The following is a 26,730-nucleotide window of genomic DNA, read 5'->3' on the forward strand; positions in this document are numbered from 1 at the left end:
TTGATATAGTCAGTCATTTATTATTTATTTTAAAAGGTAATAAAGTAGATATGGCAAAGATAAAGATGACAAAGATGATGAGGATACAAATAAACATAACATAAAATAGAAAATAAAGTACGTTAAGTAGAACAAATGCCGAAAGATTCAGAAAAGAGAAAATATTACATTGTAACACTTATCATAAATTAATCTTTTGAATTATAAAAGTAATATAACTATATAATTGATGAGCAATGGAGAAAAGAAATCACTCCAACCTCTACTCACTATGCTAGCATTTAGGCTTTGTCTTTCAATATATTTGATTCATTAGAAAAAGGAACCCATGGAATACTTATGTGAGTTACTGATCATCAGAGTATAATGAACACTATTAATCTACTATCCAACGAAAGATTATATACAAAACTTTTATCAGTAATTCATGTTTACTTATATATTTTTTCCCCTTGATCCTGATTCCCTCAGACTAAGAGTAAAGCATTATTAGAAGGTAACCACCATTTTGAATATAGTGTTTATTATTTCCTTGTCCCTTACCCTTTTTTTTTTGTTGGTTTGGTTTTATCGCATATATGTGAATGACTAAGTAATTATGTACATTTTTACTTGTTTCAGAGCTTTATAAATAGTATCATACTGCATGTTGCCATTTGTAGCCTTGATTTTTTTTATTTTTTACTTTTTATTTAAATACATTTACTAAAAAGAACCATTAGACTTCTCGCAAGACTGGTTACATGTATCTATTTCTTCTCCATCCAGAAACTCACTTAAAGTGACAAAAAAAAGAGAGACAAATACAAAAGAGAAATGACAACAGGAGAATTGTTCCCAATTCCATAGAAGACAAAAGATTTAGTCTCTGGAGAAATTAAATTTGAAAAGCTCTGGAATATGATAGGGAAGTGGAAGATGCTGGGCTGAAAATAGACGGGTTAATAAATCTGCAACACTGAAACTAAAAACTAGTAACCTGGTTTACACTGTAGGCAAGAAATCAAGGATTCTTCTTTAGAGATATTTAATGACGTCAAAGAAAAGAATGACATGGGGAGCAAGAGGGCAATGAAAAAGTCAATTACCTTCCAGTTAAATTCACCAGCTTCAGTCTCTATTGATAAGACTAGAAAAGTCATTAAACATTTAAAGATATCCTCACACATAAAAAACTAAAGGAAATAAAACCCAAGAAAACAAGCAGACTAGAAAAAAGGAATACAGAGAAAGTAGAGAATTCAAGAAGCAGAAGAAAACGTTAGAGAAACATGAGATATTATGTCCACAAAAATGAAGATGACCCCCCCCCCCCAATCCCAATCAAATAACAAGGGGTCCTTGGAAAATAAAGTATCTTAACCTTCTACAATCCCCAAGTTCTCTATTAAGAAGAAGGCAAAATAAAGTCATTTTCAGACATGCTAAGACTCAAAGAGTACCTCCTACACAACTTTTCTCAGGAATTTACTTGAGGATGTACTCTGGCAAAATAAAAGTAAATTGAGAAAGAAGAAAATGTGGAATCTAGGAAACAGACTGACACAGTACAGAACTAAAAGGATTAGGATAATGGCAAAGGCAAGTCCCATGTGAGAACTATACAACAAGTCTAGAGAGCAACTAGTTCGTCCAGATTGGAGGAGAAAGATGGGGGAAAAAAAAACCCAAAAAACAAAAAACACCTGAATTGATAAGACCATATGTATGACTATATGTATCATCATATGAAAAACTATATAGAGAGGTTACTGGAAGATAAAGGAAGACACGTAGTAATCTAAGTACATGGAAAATTAAGCAAATGAAAATGAGACAATTTTTAAGTCTAGGAAAAATGAAGCGTTGCAGAAGAAAATAAATGTAGTCATAATATACTGTTTGAGTAATGACAGATATTACTTAGTCACATGACTCTAAATACTATTAATTTTCTTAATGGTGACAGAACTATGTTTGAGTTACAGGAGAAGAGGCAGAATGAGTGGTTTGGTATGGGAAAGTTCTCTCTATCAAGGCAGTTAGTCTATAATGTTCAAAGTTGGTAAATTAGAAAACAGCAGTATATGTATATTATTTATAAATTTGGAGGTAAAGGCATGGGAGTTTGCTAGGAAAATGTAGAATGACTGTTTCTATCAAATGAAATTTGATAGACTATTGGGAGGTCACACTTATTTTTCATTGTAAGGCTTTTGACAATATAACTTGTAAAAATAAAATATTCTCTAAAAATAAAAAATTAGTAACAAAAAGTGGAGATGACTCAGTAAATGCACCTAAAACAAATATAACCTAATGTTTTGATTTTTATGTGTATTTAATAAATCATATATTAAAAGTAACAGTTGTTCATTATACTAAAATTAGAAAATATAGATAAGAAAATGAAAAAAAAGGAGAGTTTAAACAAAAACCCATTTTCCCACTTTTTATGAATACCTATATATAAAATACTTCTAATAACTTTGGAACAAAAGTGTTTAATAAATATTGCAAGAATTAGTGAAAGGAGAAGAAAATTTTATACATTTAGGATTCCCAGATCGTAGGTAGGGCAGAAGGAATGAAAGTGGTAGAAATAGAACAAGAGAAAAAAGTGAGAAAAGTTTCCTTTTATTATGTCTTATAAAATAAATGCTTTACGACAGTAAGTCATATCATATGTAAACTACAGACTATATGTTTATGTGTACAGATGTATTTATACATATACAAACATATATGAGATACACGTCTATTTTAGGTAACATATATCATCTTTCACCAGAAGAATAAAACATGTTAGCAATAGGCTTCCCAAGAGAATCCAAAGAAATGAGAATATTTATGAAGAATGATATAGATTACTTGTAACAAACACCTAAAGTTAAAATAATAGTAAAGCACTCAGTTAAAGCTCTACTACAAAAAGTATATAGAATAAGTATACAAATAAATAGAATATCTGTATTGTCTTATTAGCCAATGAAATGAAAAAGAATTTATATATTAATGGTATCTAATATTATATTTATGCTGTTACATTAATCTTATGTTATAGAAAAATAATACGTTTGTATTCTCCCAAGTGTTTAAAATGAATGTAGAAATTTCATGAATCTGTACTCTTTACTCAGGCAATTCACATTTTAAGCTATTATTTACATATGTTCTCTTTGCTATTTTGAAAATTGACATGGTAATTAAATGTTACACAAATGGAGAATTATTCTATTATAAAAGAATACAGGTAAATATAAGTGTTGAATGATATGACGCACCAAGCTGCAACAGTGATTCAGTAAAATATCAACTTGATAAATTTCTAGTCTACATATAGTCTTTCTTTTTCATACCATTATTATTCAAGGGGTCGTATAATTTCCATTAATCCAATTATAATAATTTCCAACTCTTGAAAGACATATTTTAGGAAACCAATTATAAAAAAAACATTTCTTGGTTTGCAATATCTATAGTAAAACTAAGTCAGTCATAGTGAAAAACCTGGAAGAACTGAATGCATAAATAAGGACTGTCATAATTAAAAGTAAAAAAATTTACCTGACATAGAGGGATCGTTTCTGGCTAGTTCGAAGAGAACCTGATCCTGAACTAATGCTACTATTCATCATCTGCTCCCGTAAGTCATGTATTTTGGCTTCAAAACGACTGTATTCTGATGGAAGAAAAAGAGAAATGAATTTATATTTTATATTCTAAAAAGTTACTTAAAGTATTAAATATGTAAGCTGTTCTATAAGTGTAATTGATTAAATGTGGTTAGAACCTTAAGAGAGTAATCTGTATTAGATTTTGCCCAATATGCAAATTTCAAAAAAAAAATTAATAATCCTTTAAATGTACCATAAATTATTATTGGTTGAATTAGAATTTTCTCACATGCTATTTTAAAGTTCATATCACATTTAATCAATTAAGACAATTTCCATGCATCAAATAGCAGTATCTAATCTTATATTACTAATTTAACTATACATTAAAAAAATTAAAAATCAGGATTGTGATTTTTATATTTAAAAAAAGAAACCTATAATAATTTAAAATAGATGCTTTGTTTACTTTTTCCTTGTGAGGATATGAGTCAATCTTATATTCTTAAATCAGAATTTTTGCAGGGTCAATAACATCTAGGGAAATACGCCTTAAAAAACTAATGAATGAAATTAAATTTACTTTGACACATTTTATAATTTATAAATTTTCAAAATGCCCAAATAAGACACAAAAGCAGTCTGAGGTAACATTTTATTTAAGATATTCTTATATGAAAAAGTATGATTTTGAAGATGGACTATTTTAAACTATATCATATTAAAAACTACTAAATCTATTAATAACAAAAACCTTAAGCACTTTTTCAAAAACACTGCAATTACATGGTTATACACATTTACACCATTATCTCTATTTATAATAAATATATTATTTTACAATTAGGTCAGATCCCATCAGATTTCCTCATAAAACCAGTCTTGTAGCAAGAGCAAACAACTTGTCTGAGCATTTCTATAGTTGAAGAAGACAGAGTCAAAAGTCAGCATGATTATTGTTGAGTTACTCTTCCTTTCACTACAGTAACCTAGTTTGTTTTATGGATACTGAAATTAATTGATTTTGATTCATCAAAAAACTCAAACATTTCAAAGTTCACATTAACGTGTAATATTCTTTTATTGTCCTTTAAAATATAATAGAAAATTTAAAGTATAAACATTAGTAGATTGATTAGTATAACATATCCACTACAATTTAACAATTATCAACTCATGTCAAATCTTTAGTCTGTATAGACACAGCTAAGATACAGACAGACTGATGGATGAAGATATAGATAAAAATATAAAGTGAATCATGAGTTTATACTGGTTCTTCTAATTAAAAATTAGGACCATTAGGTTTTCTATCCTTTTTATCATGTCTGTATGTACTTTCTTGCATATGAAGAATCCTGGTTCTCAAGACACTGGGGATAACAGAATTAGAGTACTGCATAAGTGTTAATGCTGTCAACTAGATATACACAATATACATTTATGTTCATTTGTTCTTTTTTATTTCCAACTTCAATTTTTAGAAGTTGCTTTTTAAATTTTTCATTGTTTTTATAGGTAGTTAAATAGTTTCAAAGTCAAATCTGTAAGACACGGATATTAAAAAAGATATCTAGCTTCTATTCCTTTTTCCTACTTAATCTGTCCTGGTCATTATATGTAAACATTTAAAGAAAGATTTATTCTTCCACTTTAAAAATATAAGCAGATACATACGTACATGCAAATATATTTTATGGATTCTATATTATTTTCATATATGTACGTATATAATTATGCATATACAATTGTGTAAACATACACACACAAACATATATGTATTGCTTCTCTTTCTTAAATAAACAATAACATATACATTTTTCCAAGTTATTTTACTTAATAATTACAGTAATAGTCTTACTGTAGTAATAGGGCACTCCATAGTTGCATATACAGATGTTCTTCATTCTTTTTTTAAATAGCTATATAGTTCTTTTATTTTTAACCTTTATCTCTTTCTTAAAACAAAATACTGTTAATGGTTAGACTTTGCCTTATTAGCAAATCTGAAAATTGTTTTAACAATGTAGGTGAGTAAACTTTTGATACAACTGAAGTTGTTTGATCTTAGTTCTACTCATACTGTTTTATGTTTATATATATTCAAGACTGTTATATAAATAGTCTGTGGCAGATTATATTTCCAAAGATGCCTGCACTCTGTATGTTCTTGTACTGTGTAACCTTACCAATTCTCCATCAAGAGGCAAATTTAATCTCTCTCCTTGTATTTGGGCTGGTCTTATCATTTACTTATAAGCAAGTGAACGTGGTAGAAATGATCATATATGACTTTCAATGTTAAAAGAGGCTGTGAAACTTTTGCCTGGTTCTTTTGGGATGCTTGTTCCAGGGGACGCCAGATACCATGTAAGAAGACTGACTACCCTCGAAGCACCACACTTCAGAAGTCACATAATGGTGCCCTGAGCCCAAACTTCCAGCCAGGACCACCAATGCACATTTGGGGGGCGGGGCGGGCGGTGAAGTTATTTTGGACCATCTAAAGCAGCTCACCTATCAGCTGAATCCTATTAAGTGACCTCAGTCTTTGCCACCAGGACCACCAGCCAAAATCCTGCCTGAATTACTAACCTACAGAATTCATAAAAGGATATTGTTTTGATCTACTAATCTCTGGGGTAGTTATGATGCAATAGTAACTGGAACACAGTCTCACTGTGGAGTCTACTTTATTTCTTCATAGACACACACACACACAAATATATGTATGTACATATAGATAGATACACACGAAAGGACAGGAATTCCTAAATTTATATGTAAAATACATAAGTATATAAAATTCCTAAATAAGAAATTCTATAAATATATAATATATAGATATTATATAGAACATACTTATACATAAAATGAAATTTGTATTTTTATAAATATATTTATACATAATATATAAAGTTTCTATATTTATAGATAAACACAGAAATATAAAATTAAAGTTTGTTTTTTTGTTCTGATAATAATCTTTTGTTTGGGTTTTGGCCCCCTACTATGAACAATCTCCCTAGATCTGATTTGAAATATTATTCTTTAAAAACTTTAAAGCAATCGGAAAACTTATTCTATTTTCATATTATCTTCATATTCTCTCATTTCCTGAAAACTTGTCCTTTAAAATATAATTGAAAATTTAAAGTATTTTAACCAAGTTGTTGGAGCATACAGTCTTTTCATATTATATACTCTCTTCCTAATAACTCTCTTAATTACTATCCCATCATTTTGGGTGTCTGAAGTTTGTTCTTTCTCTTCAAGAAGAGTTTATATGAATATCACCCTAATTCTTTTCTGATACATTTGATCGCAGCCTTGATATGTGAAAGTCTGATTCAGTTTCTTTCTTTGATTTTTTGAGTATGTTGACTCCATTGTCTCCTTTAAACCACTGCTGATGAAGTTCCGATGACCACATCATTTTCTTCCCTTTATAAAGGGCATTTTTGGGGGGCATGAAATGCCACTATTTTTTTTTCTTTTTAATTCCAGTAATTTTATTGGAATATTTCTAAGTTCTAGTTATCACCTTAGGCACATGGAATGTCCTTTTGATATGTAGTTTGAAAATAACATTTTTTTTAATTTTAGAAAAATTTTCTTATTTTAGTATTTGTTCTGTTGCATTGTTTTGGTTGTTTTTCTATGAGACTCCTATTATATGTATCTTGAATATTCTTTACCTACTTTCTACATCTGTCACTCTTGTCCTTTTTTATTCTTAATTTCTTTTTCTAAAATATTGAAATCACAAACCTTTTTCCTAAACTATTTGAGAGTAACTTGCTACCTTGATGTCTTGACATCTTTCAATATTTCAGTGTATATTTCCTACAAATAAAGATATTTTCTTATATAACCACAAAACCATCAAAATCAAGAAAGTAACATTAATTCCTTACTATCTTCCAATGCTCACATTCCACTGAAATTTCCCCAATAATGTCCTTTGTAACAAAAGGATCTAGTTTGAAATCATTAGTTATCTTATCTGTGCATGTGAGCATTTAGCTGTCATATCTCCTTTAGTTAAGGCAGTTCTTTAGTCTTTCCTTTACTTGGTAATCTTGATACTACTGAAGATTACAGGTCAATTGTTTTGTAGAATGTCTCTCACTTTAGATTTGTCTGATATTTCCACATTAAATCCAGATTATGCAACTTTGATAGGAATATTACAGAAGATATGTTATGTTCTTGCCAGTGCACTCTTTCAGGTGATATATAATATTGATATCTCCCATTACTAATATTACTAACTTTTGGTACTTGATGAAGTTTGTGTCTGCCAGGTTTCTCTACAGTAAAATTCCACTTTTTCCCTTTGCAAATAATAAGTTACTGAAACCATGTACACTTCTCTACTCTAATCAAACTTTCAACTAATTCATTTATTTATGTTAGCAAAGACTCATGATATCCTAATTTATTCAGTGGATTATAATTATCATAATTACTATTGGTATTATTATCATCAATTTGATGCAAACTGATTTGGTCAGTGAAAACTCCTTCAAACTGGATTCTGTGTCCTTTTGACATGTCTCCATCATTACTTCCTTGCTTCCTGACACAAAATATTACAGAATAATTTAGGATATTCTCTACCCCACTCCTGGAACCAGCCATTTATCCAAACAGCCTTTGTAATTTTGGTGGAAAATAGTATAATTAGAAGCCAAGATCTGAGTATTAGGTGTTCTTATTGCTAATGGACTGGCACTGAGCCCAGGCCCTCTAAGTGGATAGAGCTAGGGAATTTTATTTATATATATGTAAATAAATTTTATTTATTAATATATAAATTTTATTATATATTAGACACATTTATAACTGTTTATATCAATTGAAAATCATATGTTCATACCAATTTCTCCAATTCTAGTATTATAGAATTTATATAGTTTTCTCCCTTTCCATATTTGTAATTGTCTTCTCCAACAACGAAAATTATGGATAACATTACTCTTAGCATACATATTCAGGTGATCAATCTCTTTGTATGTATCTGTTTCTATTACCATTCACTTCCCTGATTGAGTTCTGACCAGTCCCATGTGTAATCTCCTCACTCAGCCCAGGCTTTGACTCCTCACACCAGGAAAGTGCCCTGTGTGGAAGCCCTTAGTTGTCTCTAACCTCCCCGGCCTTGCAATGCAAGATAAATACCTTGCTGTGCTCCATCTAATGACTTTAGGACTGAACTGATCAGGATGTGGAAGGGAAAGAGCTCTTTATTTTTGATTTTTCAAAATTTCCTCTTTTTCATCTACTTGCTTTATGGACATATCATGCTCCTTCTAGTTAAACTTAATTTTTTATGTTAAGATTTTCATTTCTAATAATTTTGAATAATAATCAACTCATTTATGTTGTTCTTTCATATATTCCATCGTTTTTCTTGAACTTGTTTTGAAATATTAGGTTATACTTTTCATTTGTTTTGTGGGCAGGTTTTCCTGGCATACATTCCTTGTCTGTGGAAACATTAGTATCACAGACCTGTGATGCTTTCATTATATTTTATGTAGCATTATTAGCTGTTTCCAGCGATTTTGCTATTCTGATAACAGAACCTACTGATTTAAAAAATTCTACATTTTAGAAACTTAAAACTTTCTATAAAAAGAAGACATGACTTTTTATAGTGAGGCAGAAAAATATTCTTTCTTAAGTAACTAAGTTATTACAAAGCTGTTAAAAAAAAGTCTTAAAGAAGGGCCATATTGAGACCCCTGAAGTAGAAGCCTCACAGTGTCCCTGGCTTCACTTTTCCTTGCCCTATAGCTTAACAATAGATTGTCCTCAGTTGCTTGACTCAGAGTTTGGAACATCCCCTGGCATAGAAAGTTGCCCTGAAATTTATGATTAATGCCCTTATGCTTGCTATTAACAGTCCTTTTGGCCTAGCATTCTTTCCAGACTGCTCTCATCTTTGTTCCTGGGTTGCTATGTCACTGGAGGACCGCATTGCTAGAGGAATGGCTCCGTGTAGCCCCTAGAAAAATGCCCAGATTTTCCCTTAAATACCATAAGCCCGACTGAGAAGACAAGGCAGTTTTTGAAGGTGTTAACCTGCTGCCTCTCAGATCATCAGTGCTCTGACAATAAATGCTTATTCTAAACAACTCAACTCCTGTGTTGGTTTATTGGCTGAGTGGCACAGGCAGCACGAGCCCTGGACTAGCTGCCCTCTGGTTTTAGTCTCAGATATTCAACATTTAAGATATTGGAGAGCTAGGTCGATTCCTGATAATTGCTTAATTTATGCCTTATTTTGTTCACTTTAATTAGATTTTTGTACTTATTTTCTTTACTATTAACAATTTCTCATAACCATTTGTCTTAACTGTTCAGAACGTACTTCAACAATTTCCTCAAAGTTACTTTTCCTTTAAATTTCCCATTTCATTTACCTAGCTATGTTTCCAATCTTTTCCTTTTGTTTCAATCAATTCATACTTTTTAGCTCTATCAATTTCCATCTTATGCCCATCCTGTATATGTTTTCTTATATTTTATTGTGAGAAAGAGTTTCATTTCTTTTTTCAGTTAAGTCTTTTGCAACCCTCTCCTAGAAATCACATCATAACCGATTTCAGGAAAACTATCATTGGGAGAGATCTAAATGTTACATAGGACATTTTCTTCATTTCAGCATTTCGGAAATTCTTGAACCAAACTATATTTCTTGTCATGAAATATACTGGGAGTCTCTGAACTGCTGGGCTAAGTAATATGTGCATGCTTATAAGGAGAGATAATGTTTAATAGCTGATTTTCTATATTTTATTCACATTTTCAACTTCTTTGTTTTCACTCCCACACTAGAAGTGAAAAGATAAAAGAAAGCTGGAGAGGAGAGTGAGGAGAAACTCTACCTCCCCCAATCTCTTTTAAACTTTCGATCTCAACTATGAAGAATAAAACTAATTTACACTCTATAATGAAATATATTAATTAAACACAAAGCTAATACGTGAGAGCAACGACTCTTGGAGAATGAATATTAAAACTAGTCTAGAGAAGAAAAGGGAAAATTTTTTGAGTAAGAAGGCAGGCTGGTTGTTTTAAGTAGTAGAAAAAGGTAGAAAGCTATGGGAAGAAAAAAGACTAAAAATTTTTTAATTAGGAAGCTGCTACAGAAAATCACTGAAAGAGTTGACAAATGCCTGCAAAGAAATATCACTAGTCCAGCACAACCTCTCCATTCAGTCTCCACCTCTCCTCTCTTTTGGTTGTTAACCAGAAATAATAATGGAAATAAAATGAGGAGACTGGGGTTAAAATTCTACCTCTGCAACTCAGATTTAAATTAAAGCCCTGAAACTCAGAAAAGTTAAGTGGCTCTGGCCAAATCTCTCAACTTTTCTAGACTACAGTTTAGTTACTTGAAAATTAGAGATAACAATACCCATCTCAAAGCCTTTTTCCTTTGAAAACAAAGTACCTCACCGATTTAAGATATAACAATGGGAAAGAGAAAATAAGTTTAATATACGTTTAATTCCTTCTCTTTTATCTTTCTTTTATAATATCATTGCAATATAATTCCCTGAACCAAAAACAGAGATCTAAGGTCTGAAAGTTGGTGTAGTATACCTGAGGAACAACGAAAGAAAATATCTGAGGTTAGGGCTTTTTATAAAGGGAGTCAGCTTTAGTGTACGGTTGAGAGAGTGAGTTTAGGGTGTGGGGAACCACTTGGAACCTCAGAGCTGTCATAAAGATTATTTTAAGCTAAAGACATTGAAGATTCAACGAACGCAAGGAAAAAAAAAGCCTTCTCAGAGCTTCCCTTATCTGACTAAAAGCAGCTACCTCTGGGAAATAGGGCTATCATAGATCCCCTCTCTTGGGGAGTTTTATAGTCCTTAAGTAGATGGAGAGACCACACATAACTTATATAGACAAACATTATCACAAACTTCCTCCTGAAAATCCATTTGTCTCACTTAAATAAGAAACCTATTTATTTTTCCCACAGAACGCTTTTCTTCCCACTCCCTTTTCCATACAAAATTAGGTAATAAGCATTAAACGTTAACCATTTAATGAGCTAGTGACTTCTTTTGTTGGCTCCCTGCATGCATACAAAATAAACTCATTTCTCCTGTTAATCTGTCTTTTGTTTAATTTACAGGCCACAGCCATTAAATAAAAGGATAAAGTTTTCCCTCAGTAAGGGGCTACAAGAAATCTTAACCACTTAACTAGCAAGTTACTTAAGCTTTTTATGCCTTACTCAACTATAATGTAAAATGGGGGATAACAGTGCCTACCTTATAGGGTTTTATGGAAATTAGAGGTAATAAATGTTAACATGGTTAGTATCATGCCTGGCACACAATTTTTGCTATTATATTTTATTATCCAATTCATAAGAGACTCTTGAACTTTAGAGCAGGAATTAGTTGCTAAAATTTTGTAACTTCTGAATATGGAGTAAAAAAGTAGCCTTATAATTCCAGTGCCCATATTTATTACTGATTATAATTTTCCCCAGAATAATGAGCAGTAAGCTCTAAAAAGTAAATTGTTTCTTATCGCTGGAGTTACCAAAACTGAGGGGAGTTAGAAGATAAAGTCTCTTTAAATGTTTCACAGAGATTATTTTTTCATACTTAGAGTCTAAGTAATAAAAGTTCAAAGTATACAAGCTGAAAAACCCAAAATAGCATTTTATGTAAGACTAATAGGCAAGTTACAGATCCTAAAAGATAAAAACTTAACTCCTACCAAAAGCTTACCTCTTTGCTCTTTTTCTGTCTGTATGTCAGATTATCAATGAAGCAGAGAATCCCAAGGGATTCATCATTAGTAAAGTGAATACTAACTGCAAGAAGATGATTCATTATCAGAGTGTCAAGCGACTCTTTTCATATTTCTTAAAATGGCCAGCTCACTGAGAAAGAAAATCTGAGTCTTATCCTCAACTTATATCCTTGGCCCTCAGAGTAGTTACATACTAATGATGTGGAATATGTTTTTATAAAAAAGTGCTGTACAACAAAAATATATTTGTTAATTAAAAACACATAATTAATATTAAAATATAACATAAAACTATAGTGTCACTGTCTAATAAACAAACATTACATATGCAGCAATATAGCAAGGAGGACAGGTGAGTTTTCGAAGCACCCAAAACATGCTTTTAAATTTTAACTCTCCTATCTTTGTTCTTCCATTATTCTTTACCTAGAATGTCATTTCTTCTCTCTGCCCATCTATATCTTATCTATTCTTTAGGTTGTCAGTTAAGCCTCAATCCTACTCTACGGCATCTTTTCTCATGCTAGGCAATATAATTTACCTCTTCTTGAATTCCTAAGGCAATGTTTGTCTTCTTTTGTGCTTTGTTGGTACTTAAACCCTTGTGTTAGGCAATGGTACCACAGCTGTTGTAAAAAGATTACAGTATACAACATTGCCAGACTAAGCACTCAACAAAGTATTCCCAGTGGAAGAATCCAGATTTTGAAGTCAAGAGACTTAGTACTGAATCTTAGCTATTACTAGCTTTGTTATCTGAGTTTATTTCATCATCTGTATGTAGGAATATAGTTACATTATTTGATAAGGCCCAAAAGCAAGGCTTAAATAAATAATAAACAAATAGGTACCGAAATAAACATGAAATTATTAATCCTGTTTTGTGCTATAAAAGAAAAATATCACAGTGCTATGAGAAATGGAGAAGGAGCCGGCCATATAAGAATAGGGAAAAAGAAATTTTAAGAAAGAACAAAATGAGCAGAGAATTAGGAAAGTATCTGGTGCAATCAAGGGTCTTAAAGGAGTCCTGTATGGTTAGACTTAAGGAGCAGAACCAAGCGAAGTACAGGTACTGTGCTGTGCTCAATCACACAGGGCCTTGCAGGCTCTATTTATAGGGTTTGGATTTTATCCACAGTATGATGGGAAATATTTTAAACAGAAAATTATACAATCCAATCTCTGTATTTAAAAAATATCATTTTGGGTAAGGAACAGAGAATAGATTAGAGAAAATCAAGAAAGAAATGAGGAGAACTTGTTAGAGGCTATTAGAATAGTTCAGGAAAGAGAACAGGGTGGCTTTGGTTAGGGTAGTGACCATAACACAGATGTTGAGAAAGGAGTGGGAGGTGAAGGATGACTTCTAGACTGTGGCTTAAGCACCGTTTACAGAGACAGTAAAAGAACTGTTTCAGATATGTTCAATTTCAAACACTAGGGAGAAATACAGCCGGAGAAATCAAATAGGAAATTAAGTCTGGTGTTCGGGGGATGTTCAGAAAGAAGATATAAGAGTAATGAACATAAAGGTTTAAGCTTGAAATATAATGCAAATTCTCCTTGATATAAAAATGCCTCCATCAAGTCTAGAATAGTTTAAAGTTTTGGATAATCTAGAAAAAAACAATCAGAAAAGTTTATTAGAAATATAGAAATCACAAAAAAGAACGAAAGAAAGAAAGGAAAAAAAGAGTATAAGCACAGAGAAAGGTAATCTGAAAGGTAAATTCCTGGGCCCATTCAATAACTATCCTGGGAAAAGGGTAGCCCACTCCTGCCAACAATCAGTGGCAAGTATATCTAGTGCATAAATGGGTACCTTCGGTTAGTTAGGAGCTACTAAATATAAAAATGGTAAAATTAAATAACTATCCTCGTTCTGGTCTGTGTTCACCAAGCATTAGAGAGCAGTTCTTCCTTCCATTGATCAATTTTTACCCCCTTATTAATATCAATATTTTTACCCGGATCCCAGATTTTTTCTTGATAAACATTAACTAGAATATGTCTGAATTTTTACCATTCTAAGTAAATTTTCTATCATGCTGTGTCTTTTCAATATAAAAATTCACGTCTTTTTAATTCAGGGGTGTTTTCTTGAATGTATTATGATTTCAAACATTTACTTTCTTCTTTTAAAATTTTTTTTTTCATAAAGTCTAAAATTATGTATATGTTGCATATATATAATTGCCTGTCTTCTATTGCTAATATTATCTCTTTCACCTTTTAAAATCCTTTTTGTTTGTTTCATCTCATTTAATTTTACTACTGTATCCTTTATGTTTCCTATTGATTTTTCTACAGTGTCTCCTTGCCTTTGTGGTCCAATTTAAAACACTTGTTTGCCTTCTTCTTTCCTGGGCTCTGTTAATTCAAAATTAAACTCTTCCGGTTGTTAAGCCATCTTTGCCTACATCTATTCTTACATTTCTACTTTGTGGTCTTCTTTCAAAGACGTGAATGTACAAATTGTTAAAAACATTAAGATCAAATTTTCATCGAATTTGTGTCAATTTGTATGTGTGTGCATGTGCGTGTGACTAACCTTTACTTGTTGCTAAGTTTTGCTGTCTGTTTCTACATTTTCTTATTAATATCTTTGCATGAATACCAGGCCAGTTACTTTCAAATTACTTATTATTTATGAGTTAGATTTTGTGGACAAGTTTTAGGCTGGACCAGAAAGTTTTGGAATCCAGAGTGATGGAAGCACAGGTTCTTTACAGTCTTTAAAACCAAAAGACTGTCACATTATATGATGCTATGAAGACAGACTGCTTTATCCAAATATGCATTCTCCACTTCTTTACACCAAACCACGTCGAGAATGAGTTGTGCTCTAGCCTGCTGACTCCAATTCCCATGAGGCTTGCCATAAACAGGGATAATGTTTTCATACCTCAAAAACAAGCCCCTCACCTTCAGGAAGTTCAATTTTCTGTTATATTCTAAGTTCTGCCACCATTGAATATTTTCAACCTCTCATGTGTTTTTATTCTTTCCCTCTTTCCTTGTGGCTTCTGTCAGATCTCAAGCTGCTTAAGTAACCTTTGCCTATATTTTGTTGTCCAAGTATTATCTGTCTTCTTAGTTTGCTTAATGTGAGATGGAGTTGTATGAGTAGCAGAAGTATGTGTAGTGCATGTTTTATTTTCCTTGCTGCTTTTGTGAGTTTTCTGGGGGAGGTCAGGGAGCAGATACTGACTTACCCTTAATCATACCTAAATTTCTTATAAACATACAAATAGGAAGCTTCCTATAATACTAAACAACCAGTGATTACAACTAGGCTTCCATATAGTATACCTATAGGGCAAGAATGTGTTGGCCAGAAGATAAAAGTATGTCAGTTTTATTTCTTACAAAAATTAATAAATTGGCATTCTGACTTCATATATTAGTCCCTATTTGTTTGGGTACTGTGAATGTATTTGGCGTTGACCTCTTACGTAAATGAATTTATCCTTGTTCAGTTACTAAACCCAAACTGCTGAGGTTTATAAGACTGTACATATTATGAAATAGCAAGCAATGCCCAACACACTATTTTGATCCTCTAAAACACGTATTAGGTTCTGTTACAAAAATAAATAACACGCTAAGAAAATAATAATAAATGTAACAACTGCTAAATTATAGAATGTTTCACTTGATTCCTTTAGTCACATCATTCTTCTTGGCTCCTTTACTCACATCATTCCTTCCTCCTTCGATTTGCTGTTTATGAACATTAACCAGGATGCTATGTATTCCTTTGGGTGTTTAAGCTTTTTAAATTCCACTGAGGTTTTATCGAAGTGGTTATGTTGATGTACACTAGAGTCTTATATATGTTTAAATGGCATGAACTCAAATTTTCCATTACCATCTTCTTCTCCCTAGGAACTTAGTAAGGTCATGCCCATGATACTTTGCTATCTAGAAACACACTGCAACTCAAACTTATATTCTTTCTCTTTATTTTAAATAGCAATAGAGGCTATTAGAAACATATCTTAAACCCTGGTATTAATAAATATAATCTAGTTCAAAAGTGAGAACATATACTAGGATTAATATATCAGAACAAAACATAAAAAAGAAAGTTAAGTTTAGAAAGCTGAACATTATTAAGAGGCATGTCTAAAAACTGAAATAAACAATAAATATAGATAGCAAGAACTTCATTACCTTCAGGTCGATATTGTGCAACAATTGTGACAGCTTGGCCAGCATTTTTCAAAGCAGCTGCTGCTTGCTCATGGCTGGCAGTTCTGAGGTCAACACTGTTTACCTGTAAATCAAACCAAATCTTAAATTTGAAAGAAAATTATCACACTGATTAGAAATTACAATAGCCTGTTCTTTGAGTAGAACAGATAAATAAAAAATTTACTCATAATTACTTTATCACTAAAATATTTTCTTGTTTTAATCTACTAAAATTGTACAGTAAAACAAAACATTATCATTAATCAAAGGAATTTTATTCATTAAAAATACTTAGCTTAATATCAAGTGAGTAAAACCAAAATATTCCCCCCTAGATTTTCCATAAGGTTGTCTATCAATCTCTTGAAAAATGTACCTTACTTTGACAATCTGAAAAATCAACAAGTGTTATTTTGTACATTTCATTTCACCAGTAACTCCAGCAACAGGAGGGAAATTCATTTTGTAGCATCTTCAATTCCTGCTATATTTTCACTCCTATTACTCATGTCAGTTCCAATTCTTTTCCTTCCTTTTCCGAATTAAAGCTTCCACTTATTTAGAGTTAATAGAAAAACATTTATTTTAAAGTATTAAAATAGCTCAGATTTCAAGGATAACATTTAAATAGAGTAAATGTTATTAAGTGAGCAAGGTTTCATTTTTTAAAATAATTTATCTTTCAGTTATAGCTGGCATACAATATTATATTAGCTTCAGGTGTATAATATAGTGATTAGACATCTATATAACTCACAAAATAATCACCCCAATATGTCTAGTGCCCCTCTGATATTGTACATAGTTATTACAATACTATTGGCTATATTCCTTATGTTACACTTTCTATCTCCTTGACTATTTTGTAACTACCAATTTGTAACTTCTTAATCCCTTCTTCCTTTTCACCAATCCCCCAAACTCCCTTCCATCTGGTAATTCTCAAATGTTCTCTGTATCTATAAGTTTCTGTTTTTGTTTATTTTGTTCTTTAGATTCTACATACATGTGCAATTATATGGCATTTGTCTTCCTCTATTTGATTTACTCCACTCAGCATACTACCTATATCTTTTTCCATTCCTTTACTTTTAGTCTATATATGTCTCATCTGAAGTGAGTCTCCTATAGGCAGCATATGTAAGGGTCTTGTTTTCTTATCCATTCAGCCACACCATCTTTTGACTGAAGCACTTAATTGTTTTTCATTTGAAGTACTTGTTGACAGATATGTAGTTATTGCCTTTCTTTATTTAGACTTTTTGATACATATTTTTTCTTTTTCTTAAAGAAGTCCCTCTAACATTCCTGTAATACTGGCTTGTGGTGATGAACTCTAGCTTTTTCTTGTCTGAGAAGCTCTTTACCTGTCCTTCAATTCTAAATGATAGCTTTGCTGGGTAAAGTAATCTTCGTTGTAGGTCCTGGGTTTCTATCACTTAGAATATTTTGTGCCAAACCCTTCTGGTCTGTAAAGTTTCTATTGAGAAATTGGCTGACAGTCTTCTGAGTGTTCCCTTCTATGTAACTAATTGCTTTTCTCTTGCTGCTTTTAAGATTCTCTCTTTGAATTTAACCTTTGGCATTTTAATTATGATGGGTTTTGGTGTGGGCCTCTTTGGGTTCATCTTGTTTGGGAATCTCTGAACTTCCTGAGGTTGTATGTCTATTTCCTTCACCAGATAAGGAAAAATTTTCATTATTATTTCTTCAAATAGGTTTTCAATTCCCTGTGCTCTCTCTTCTTCTTCTGGTACCCCTATGATGTGGATGCTATGTTTAATGTTGTCCCAGAGGCTTCTTAAACTATCTTCATTTTTTTTTTTAGATTTTTTTTTCTTGTTGCTGTTCTGATTGGTGTCCTCTGCTACCCCATGCTCTATGTCGCTGATTTGATCCTCCATTTCATCTACTCTGTTGATTTTCTCTAAAGTACTCTTCATTTCAGATATTGTAGTCTTCATTTCTGACTGGTTCCCTATTATTTTCCCATCTCCATTTTTATGTTTTTTATCTCTTTGTTAAAGTTCTCACTGAGTTCATCTACTTTTCCTCTAAGTCCCTCCACCATCCTTATAGCCCTGTTTTGAACTGTGCATCTGATATACTGCTTGTCTCCGTTTTGGTGAATTCTTTTTCTGGTGCTTTGTTCTTTTCTTTCATGTGGGACATGGTTCTTTGTTTCACCATTTTGGCTGCTTCCCTGTGTCTGTTTCTATGTATTAGGTAGGACTCCTAAGTCTCCCAGTCTTAGCAGAGTAGCTTTATATAGTGGGTGTGCTATAGAGCCCATTGGCACAGTTCTGGGAGAGGTTAAGCTTCAGGCCAAGTTCAGTCGCAGCCTGTGCATCTCCAGGGCCATCTGGTAAGAGTCATCAAACAATCCACAAATGGTTCAACCCGTGCTGGGCTTAAAGGTGCCTCAAGAGGCCAAGTCAGAAACAAAGACTGGCTGCCACTAGTATGGAGATTGGGGCTGCTCGGCAAGAGGTACAAGGCACACTGAGGCAAAATGTCACTTCTTTGGGTTTTGTGAGCCTTTGAGAGATTTTATGAAAGTTCACAACAGGAGCCAAGACAGCCCATTTGTATGGAATAAATCATTGGAAGAGGCTTGGGTGGGTTCACAATTTGGGAGAGGCGGAATCTCAAGGAATCTCCTGGTCTGAGCAACCAGTGTTATCCAGGTTGATCTTCAGCCTGGGATGAGAGAGGGCTCAATAAAGGAACAATGGCTTCTGCCTGCACCTCTGTCTGGGAGGCAAGCCACCCCTCCAGCCCTCACCCTGAAGCTCAACGATAGTGCCTCCCTGTATGTCCCTGGCACTCCTGGAGCAGCTGCCCCAGCACTGGAGCTCAGAATGAGTGAGTCCATCAGCAAGTAAGGTTTGGTGTGGGCCCCGTAAGAAGCTGGTTTCTGCTTCTTGCGGTCCTCTGTCTCACTTAGCTGCAACCTCCACTGGGGACTTCTCTTCCTGGCACTAGAACTCTGGGATGAGGAGGCTAGTTGTGTCCAGGGCTCCTTACTCCCCAGGTCGGGGAGGTGGCTCTACAGTCAAGATAGCCCTCCTGGTTCTGGATTGCCTGTTTCATGTCTCCGATCTTTCTACCGTTTTGAAGTGACCTGTTATTAGTTCTAAGGCTTCTGTTCAGCCAGACCTCAGGTGACTCTGCATACTGGCTGCTCTGAGTTTTGTTATAATTTTGGTGTGGTCGCTAAGAAGGCATGCACAGCCTCTACCTTCTATGCCATCTTGAGAGGAGCCTTAACTAAGATTTCAAGGTTTCATTTTTTGAATAAAGGGCTCTTCCACAGTTGAAATAATTACTGAGGTTATAAATTCCACTCCAGAAGAATAAGCAACTTAATTCTTATTTCTGAAAGGCCAGCAATACCTAGTATATACTGCATGGTACACTATCTATAAGAAAAACAACGTAAGATTTATGAAGCATTGTATCTGAATGTAATAAACTTTAAATATTTAAGCAGACTTTTCCCCAAAGAACCAGCAATTAATAGAATACAGCAATGTTCTTAACTGAATATTTTTTGGAAAGAAAGAACCGTCATGTAATTTTTATATGAAAACCTGTTTTGTTGGCATCTAATATAAAACCTATTAAAGATCACACACCAATTTTGGAAAATCCGACTGTATACAAGTCCAGAAATTCTTGGGATAATAAAATTTACACAAAAGAACATTTTAACCATGTAAAGACCTAGTATTTTATATTATCTATGAAAGATATCATTATGCAACTAAGTTAGAACACAGACACCTCTCAAATAAAAACCAAGATTCAAAAGCTTAATCTAAACAAATGTAACATATTGTGGTTTTATGAGCGAATATCTCTAGTTGAAGGTTATAACAGACAACACAATATATTAATAGTTCTACTCCGAGCAAAAAGAAAGTCCTCCTAATTGCCAGGAGAACAAATTAGGCAAGAAATATAAAGGAAGAAAGAATTTCACTGATTATTGTAGAGAAGATTATAATTTTTAGTGAAATTGAGCATCAAATACTTTTGCTACATAAAAGGTTTGAAGACAGGCTATATAAAGTTTAAAGAGAACACTTTGTTAACGAGACTACAAATTAAAAACTTTCTTAAATATCATTGAATATTTTAATGGAATATACATTATCAAAAATATTTGAGAAGAAATGCTTGCACTGAGGCATTTGTGTAAACTGCCTCAGGGTCTCTTTTTTTACATTGACACTTAAAAAAGGGAGATATAATTTACATAAAATCCACACATTTAAAGTTTACAACTTAGTGGTTTTTAGTACATTTACAAGGATGTACAACCATTACCATGACCTAATTCCACAACATTTTCATCATTCAAAAAGAAACTCACTACTCATTATCAGTCATTCCTCCCCTTTCTCTCCCTTTGGCCCCTAGAAACCACTAATCTTTCTGATTCTGTGGATTTGTCTATTCTGTATATTTTAAATAAGCGGGATACTATAATATGTGATCATTTGTGTTTGGCTTCTTTCACTTAGCATGTTTTCATAGTTCATCCTTGTTGTAGCATTTATTAGTACATTACTTTTTATGGCTGAATAATATGCCATTGTATGAATATTACGCCTTTTATCTACTTTAAATTTATTTCTAAGTATTTCATTCTTTTTGATACTACTGTAAATAAAATTGTTTTCTTAATTTCCTTTTTAGGTTGTTCAATGCTGGTATCTAGAAATACAACTATTTCTTGTTGTGATTCTCTGTCCTACAAACTTGCTGAAGTTGTTTATCAGCTCTAAAAGTTTTGTTGTTGTTGCTGGATTTGCTAAAATTTTCTATATATAAGATCACAGCATCTGTGAATAGTTTTTTTTTATTTTGATTTATTTTCTTAGTAATTTCTCTGGATTATAATTAACATATTATAACAATCTATTTTGAATTAATACTAACTTAATTTCAATAGTATATAAAAATTCTGCTCCTATATAACTCTGTGCCCTCTATCTCCCTTGTGATACTATTGTCATATAAATCACATCTTTATACAATGTGTGCCCATCAACACAGATTTAAAATTGTTTTATTCAGTTATCTTTTAAGTCAGACAGAAGGAAAAAGAAGTCACAAATAAAAAAAACACTTATGCTGTCTTATATTTACCTATGTAGTTACCTTTAAAGATGCTCTTTATGTCTTTATATGGATTTGAGTTGCTCTCTTGTATTCTTTTATTTTAGTCTGAAGGATTCCCTTCAGTACTTCTTATATGGAAGATTTACTAGAGATAAACTTTCTCAACTTCATTTTTACCTTAGAATATCTTTTATCCTTCATTTCTTAAGAACTGTCTGGCTGGATATAGAATTCATGGTAAATAGCCTTTACCTTTCAGAATTTTGAATATGTCATCCCACTGCCTTTTGGCATCCATGGATTTTGATAAAAAAGCATCTGTTAATCTTACTGAAGATCCCCTATACATGAGTCATTTCTCTCTGCTTTTAAGGCATATGCTTTTGTCTTTTAATAGTTTGATTAGGATGTGTCTATGGGGTGGATCTCTTCAAGTTTATTCTACTTGGAATTCACTGAGCTTCTCTGATGTGTAAATTTATAAAAAAATCAAATTTGGAAAGTTTGTGGCCATTATTTATATAAATATTCTTTCTACCCTTTTCTTCTCATTCTGAGACTTCATTATGCCTACGTTGGTATATTTGATGGTATCCCATAGGTCTTTGAGGCTTTGTTAATTTTTCTTCATTCTTTTTTCTTTCTGTTCTTCGGCCTGGATGATTCTTTCTTCTGTTTAAATCTGCTGTTGAGCTTGTCTAGATTCTTTCATTTCAGTTATTATACTCCAGAATTTCTATTTAGTTCTTTTACATAATAGAAATCTCTTTACTGATATTCTCTACTTGGTGAGATATTGTTCCTATGTTTTCCTTTCGTTCTTCAGATATGGGTTCCTTTAATTCTTTGAACATATTTAAAATATCTGATTTAAAATTTTTGTCTAGTAAGCTCATTGTTGGGCTTCCTTAGGGACAGTTTCTACTGATTTTTTTTTCTTTAGTTTATAGTTAAGAATTTTTACAATTTTGAATGCTGTATTTTTTTTGCCACAATTGAGATAGAAAAGTTACATCACTCCCACACAAATTCCTCTAAACCCCTTCATTCACTGTGTTTTATGCATTACCCTGATGTCTAACGTTAAGCACCTTTTCATGTACTTATAAACCATTCATTTATCTTGTTTTCTGAAATATCTATTTATGTCTTTTGCTCATTTTTAAATTGGGCTATTCATTTTTTTATTTTTGATTTATGGGAGATGTTTATATATTTTGGAGAGTATTCTGTTAAATATATGTGCTGAGAATATTTTTTTTCCACTATGTGGCTTGCCTATTTGGTTTCTTAATTACACCATTTTTATGGATAGTGTTTTAATTATCTTGTCCAAGAAACTGTTGTCTACTCCAGTGTTGCAAAGATAGCCTCCCATGTTTTCTTCTATGAGAATGATGGTTTTGGCTGTTATATTTAGATATACAGTCCATCTAGAATTAATTTTTATGTCTGCAGTAAGACTGAGTTGAAGTTCATGTTTTTCCATATAGATATCCAATTGTTTCCACATCGTTTATTAAAAATATTTTATTTTCACCATGGAAATGACTTGGCCCCTTGGTCTATTTAAGAAATCTTTGCCTAATCCAAGTTAATTAAGACTTTCTTAAATGTCTTCTAGAAGTTTAGTCCTATGGTCCATTTCAAGTTAATTTTTGTAGACAATGAGTGGTAAGAACCAAAGTTCTGTTTTTTCTTTTATCTACTTATTTTATCAATTACAGAGGAGGAAGTTTAAATCGTCAACTGTGACTGTAGATCTATTTTTATCACTAGTTCTGGTAATTTTTGATTCATATATTTTGAAAGGATTATTAGGTACATGCACTCTAAAGAATTTCAAGTCCTCTTGATACAATTATGCTTTATCATTATGAAATCTATCAAAACAAAAAAGAGTTTCTTCTCTTTTGTAAATAATCAGTCATTTTCTTTCTGCCCTGGATTTATTCTTGAATTTTAAAGGATCCTGAAAGGGACAGGCTGCAAGAATATGTTGATAGATCTATGTATGTGCAGGGAAGAATTAAATGGCAAGAGGAAATGATCTGAAAACTGCATATAAGATGTAATGCATGTTCGAGTAACATATATCTTCAGTTTGAGGAATATTTTTTGATTTTCTTTATATTTTGCAGTTTAAAAGGTATTATTTGATTTATATTTTAAGAAATGATTTAAAATAGTTATCAATATTGAATAGCATTGTTGACCCAGCATGTAAGTTTGTTTCTATACCTCATATATTAAAATTTCAAAGTGTTATCTAAACATTTAAAGTAAAAACAAAATAGCATAGCATAATATAGTAATTAAGATGAATCCTGGCTATCCCATTTATTAGATATTATTAGTTATTATGAGCAAAATAACCTCTAAACTTCAATTTCCTCATTGGAAAATGATAAGAATGATGTTTCTGTATTTACAACAAGCGATGGAAAGTATTTTTGGAAGAATGCCACTCTCCAATTCACGCAGCACTGGATTTCCACATATAAACTAAATAAAGTACTATTGAAAAAAAGCTCACAATACACAATTTAGAACATCAGAAAAGTATTTACTATAAGTCACCATAAAATAACACATAGTAGATATCTATAAACTGCAGAAAATAGAACTAGTATTTATCGAATATAAAATAAATAGGTTTAAAGGAAAAACCTCCAAGAATGGAAGAAACTAAACCCCACAAAACCCACCAATGCAGGATAGAAAAAGAATCCAAAAGAATTTATAGAAAGAAAATGGTACTTTAAAAATAAAAAGTTAGTTATGATTTAAAGATCAGATTAGACAAAGCTGAAAAGAATTTATGAACTGAAAAACAGATCTGAAATGAAGTTCAAGGAGACAGTTTTTAAGTATAAAACTGGAGTTAAAAGACATGGAGAACAAAATGATAATGTCCTCTCATAGGAGGAGTTCAAGGACAGAATATACACAATGTGGGAAAGGTAAAATCTGAAAAGACAATGGCTAAGAAGATTCCAGAATTGGTGAAAGACAGGAATCCTCTGATTCAGAAAGCATAATGAATCCACCCCTAAAAGAAATAAAATGCTATACAGAGACTTTAGTGAAACTGCAGTACACTAAAGACTGAGACACGAAAGTAATCAGTGAAAAAAATTACCTACAAACAAGACAGAGTATAGATCTTTTTGTTAAATAGCAACAAAAGAAGCCAGGTAGTATAAGCAGTATCTTTGAAGTATTGGAAACAACAGCTATCATTCTAAAATTCTATATTGAATTGTATTTACAAGTGAGGGTAAAATCAAGATATTTTCATAAATACTGTAAATGTATTATCAAAAAGAAATCATTGCTAAAGAATAATTTATGGGCTCCCACTAAGGTGTATTTGGATATTTGAAAGATATTATATATATTTTATTGTAAATTAAGTTCATTGTGGTAACATTGGTTAATACAATTATATAATTTTCAGGTGTACATTATAATTTGACATCTGTAAATTCTATTGTGTGTTTACCACTCAAAGTCCAGTTTCCTTCAGCTACTATGTATTTGATCTCCTTTACCCACTTCACCCTCCCCCTACTCCTCTATATTTGACCCCCCTTTACCTTGTCTACCTCCCCTCTCCTCCCCCATTCATACCCCACATATAAGTGATATCATGTGGTTTTCAACTTTTTCTGTCTGGCTTATTTCGCTTAGCATGATTATCTCGAGGTCCATCCATGTTGCCACAAATGGCAGTATTTCATCTCTTCTCGTGGCTGAGTAATATTCCGTTGCATATATGTACAACAGCTTCTTTAGCCAATCACCTGTCGTAGGACACTTCGGTTGCTTCCGTGTCCTGGCCACTGTGAATAATGCTGCTATGAACACTGGGGTGTGAATATCTTTTCAGATATGGGTTTTCAAGTCTTTGGGGTTAATACCCAGTAGAGAGAGGGATTGTTGGATCATGTGGTGGATCAACTCTTAGTTTTCTGAGGAACCTCCATACTGTTTTCCATAGTTGCTGTACCAATATGCAGTCCCACCAGCAGTGTATGAGGGTTTCTATTTCTCCACATCCTCTCCAGCATTTGTTATTACTTATCCTGTTGATTATAGCTATTCTACCAGGTGCGAGATGGTATCTCATTGTGGTTTTGATTTGCATTTCCCTAAGAGCTAGCAATGTTGAGCATCTTTTCAAATATTTGTTGGCCATTTGTATGTCCTCTAGGGAGAAGTGTCTATTCAGATCCTCTGCCCATTTTTGGATTGGATCGTTTGTTTTTTTGTTGTTATTGAGTTGTATGAGTTCTTTGCATATTTTGGTTATTAGGCCCTTATCGGAGGCATTGCTTGCAAATATATTTTCCCATTCAGATGGTTGTCTCTTTACCTTGTTGAGGTTTCTATTATTATTTTAAATGGGATGCCCAAATATGCCTGAGGCTTTTCTAGGTAAAGAAGATGATATCCACCAATCTTCTTCTGTAACCTGATGTGTCTCCTCTGAGCACCAAGAAAATGTGCAAATATGGAAAATTCTCCCTTTGATCTATCTTTGTTTATAGCCTCAACCCTTCCAGTATCACTAAAACTTTAATAAAAAAAGACATCACTTTTCATGCAGTTGTTCAAAATTTTTCATTGAACACCTACTATTTTCTAGGCACTCCACCTGGAATGATATGTTCATTGCAGAAAAATTGGAAAATATAGAGAAAAATTGGAAAATATAGTGGCTATATAGAAAATACACAGATGTCCACCAACATTAGAATGGGTAAAGGAATTGTAGTATAGATATAAAATTTACTACTACATAGCACTGGAAATGCACCCTTTATAGCCACGAGCATAACAAGGATGCATTTAAAACACATGTTGATTTAAAGAAGACAGACGCACCCCCAAAATAATATAATTCCATTTATATAAATTTCAAAAATAGGACAAATTATTCTTTAGGGATGTCTACTTAAGTTGTAAAATAATGAAAAGTAAAAATAGAAATGATTGGTAAAAGCTGCCT

At 32.4% G+C, this 26,730-nt stretch overlaps 1 protein-coding gene across 8 annotated transcripts in view; it reads right to left on the reverse strand.

The window, feature by feature from the left end:
• The window catches only part of DLG1 (discs large MAGUK scaffold protein 1), a 229,273-nt gene that overhangs the window by 35,863 nt on the left and 166,680 nt on the right, over positions 1 to 26,730 (reverse strand). For all 8 annotated transcript variants that reach the window (XM_015600251.2, XM_015600246.2, XM_015600237.2 and 5 more), the window contains 2 exons: positions 16,566 to 16,668; positions 3,547 to 3,661 (listed from right to left, as the gene is read on the reverse strand). In XM_015600251.2, coding sequence (XP_015455737.1) covers positions 3,547 to 3,661; positions 16,566 to 16,668 — 218 coding nt within the window. The remainder of the gene's footprint in view (positions 1 to 3,546; positions 3,662 to 16,565; positions 16,669 to 26,730) is intronic.

This window comes from Pteropus alecto, unplaced genomic scaffold (genome assembly GCF_000325575.1).
Source record: "Pteropus alecto unplaced genomic scaffold, ASM32557v1 scaffold311, whole genome shotgun sequence".
NCBI classification, from domain to species: domain Eukaryota; kingdom Metazoa; phylum Chordata; class Mammalia; order Chiroptera; family Pteropodidae; genus Pteropus; species Pteropus alecto.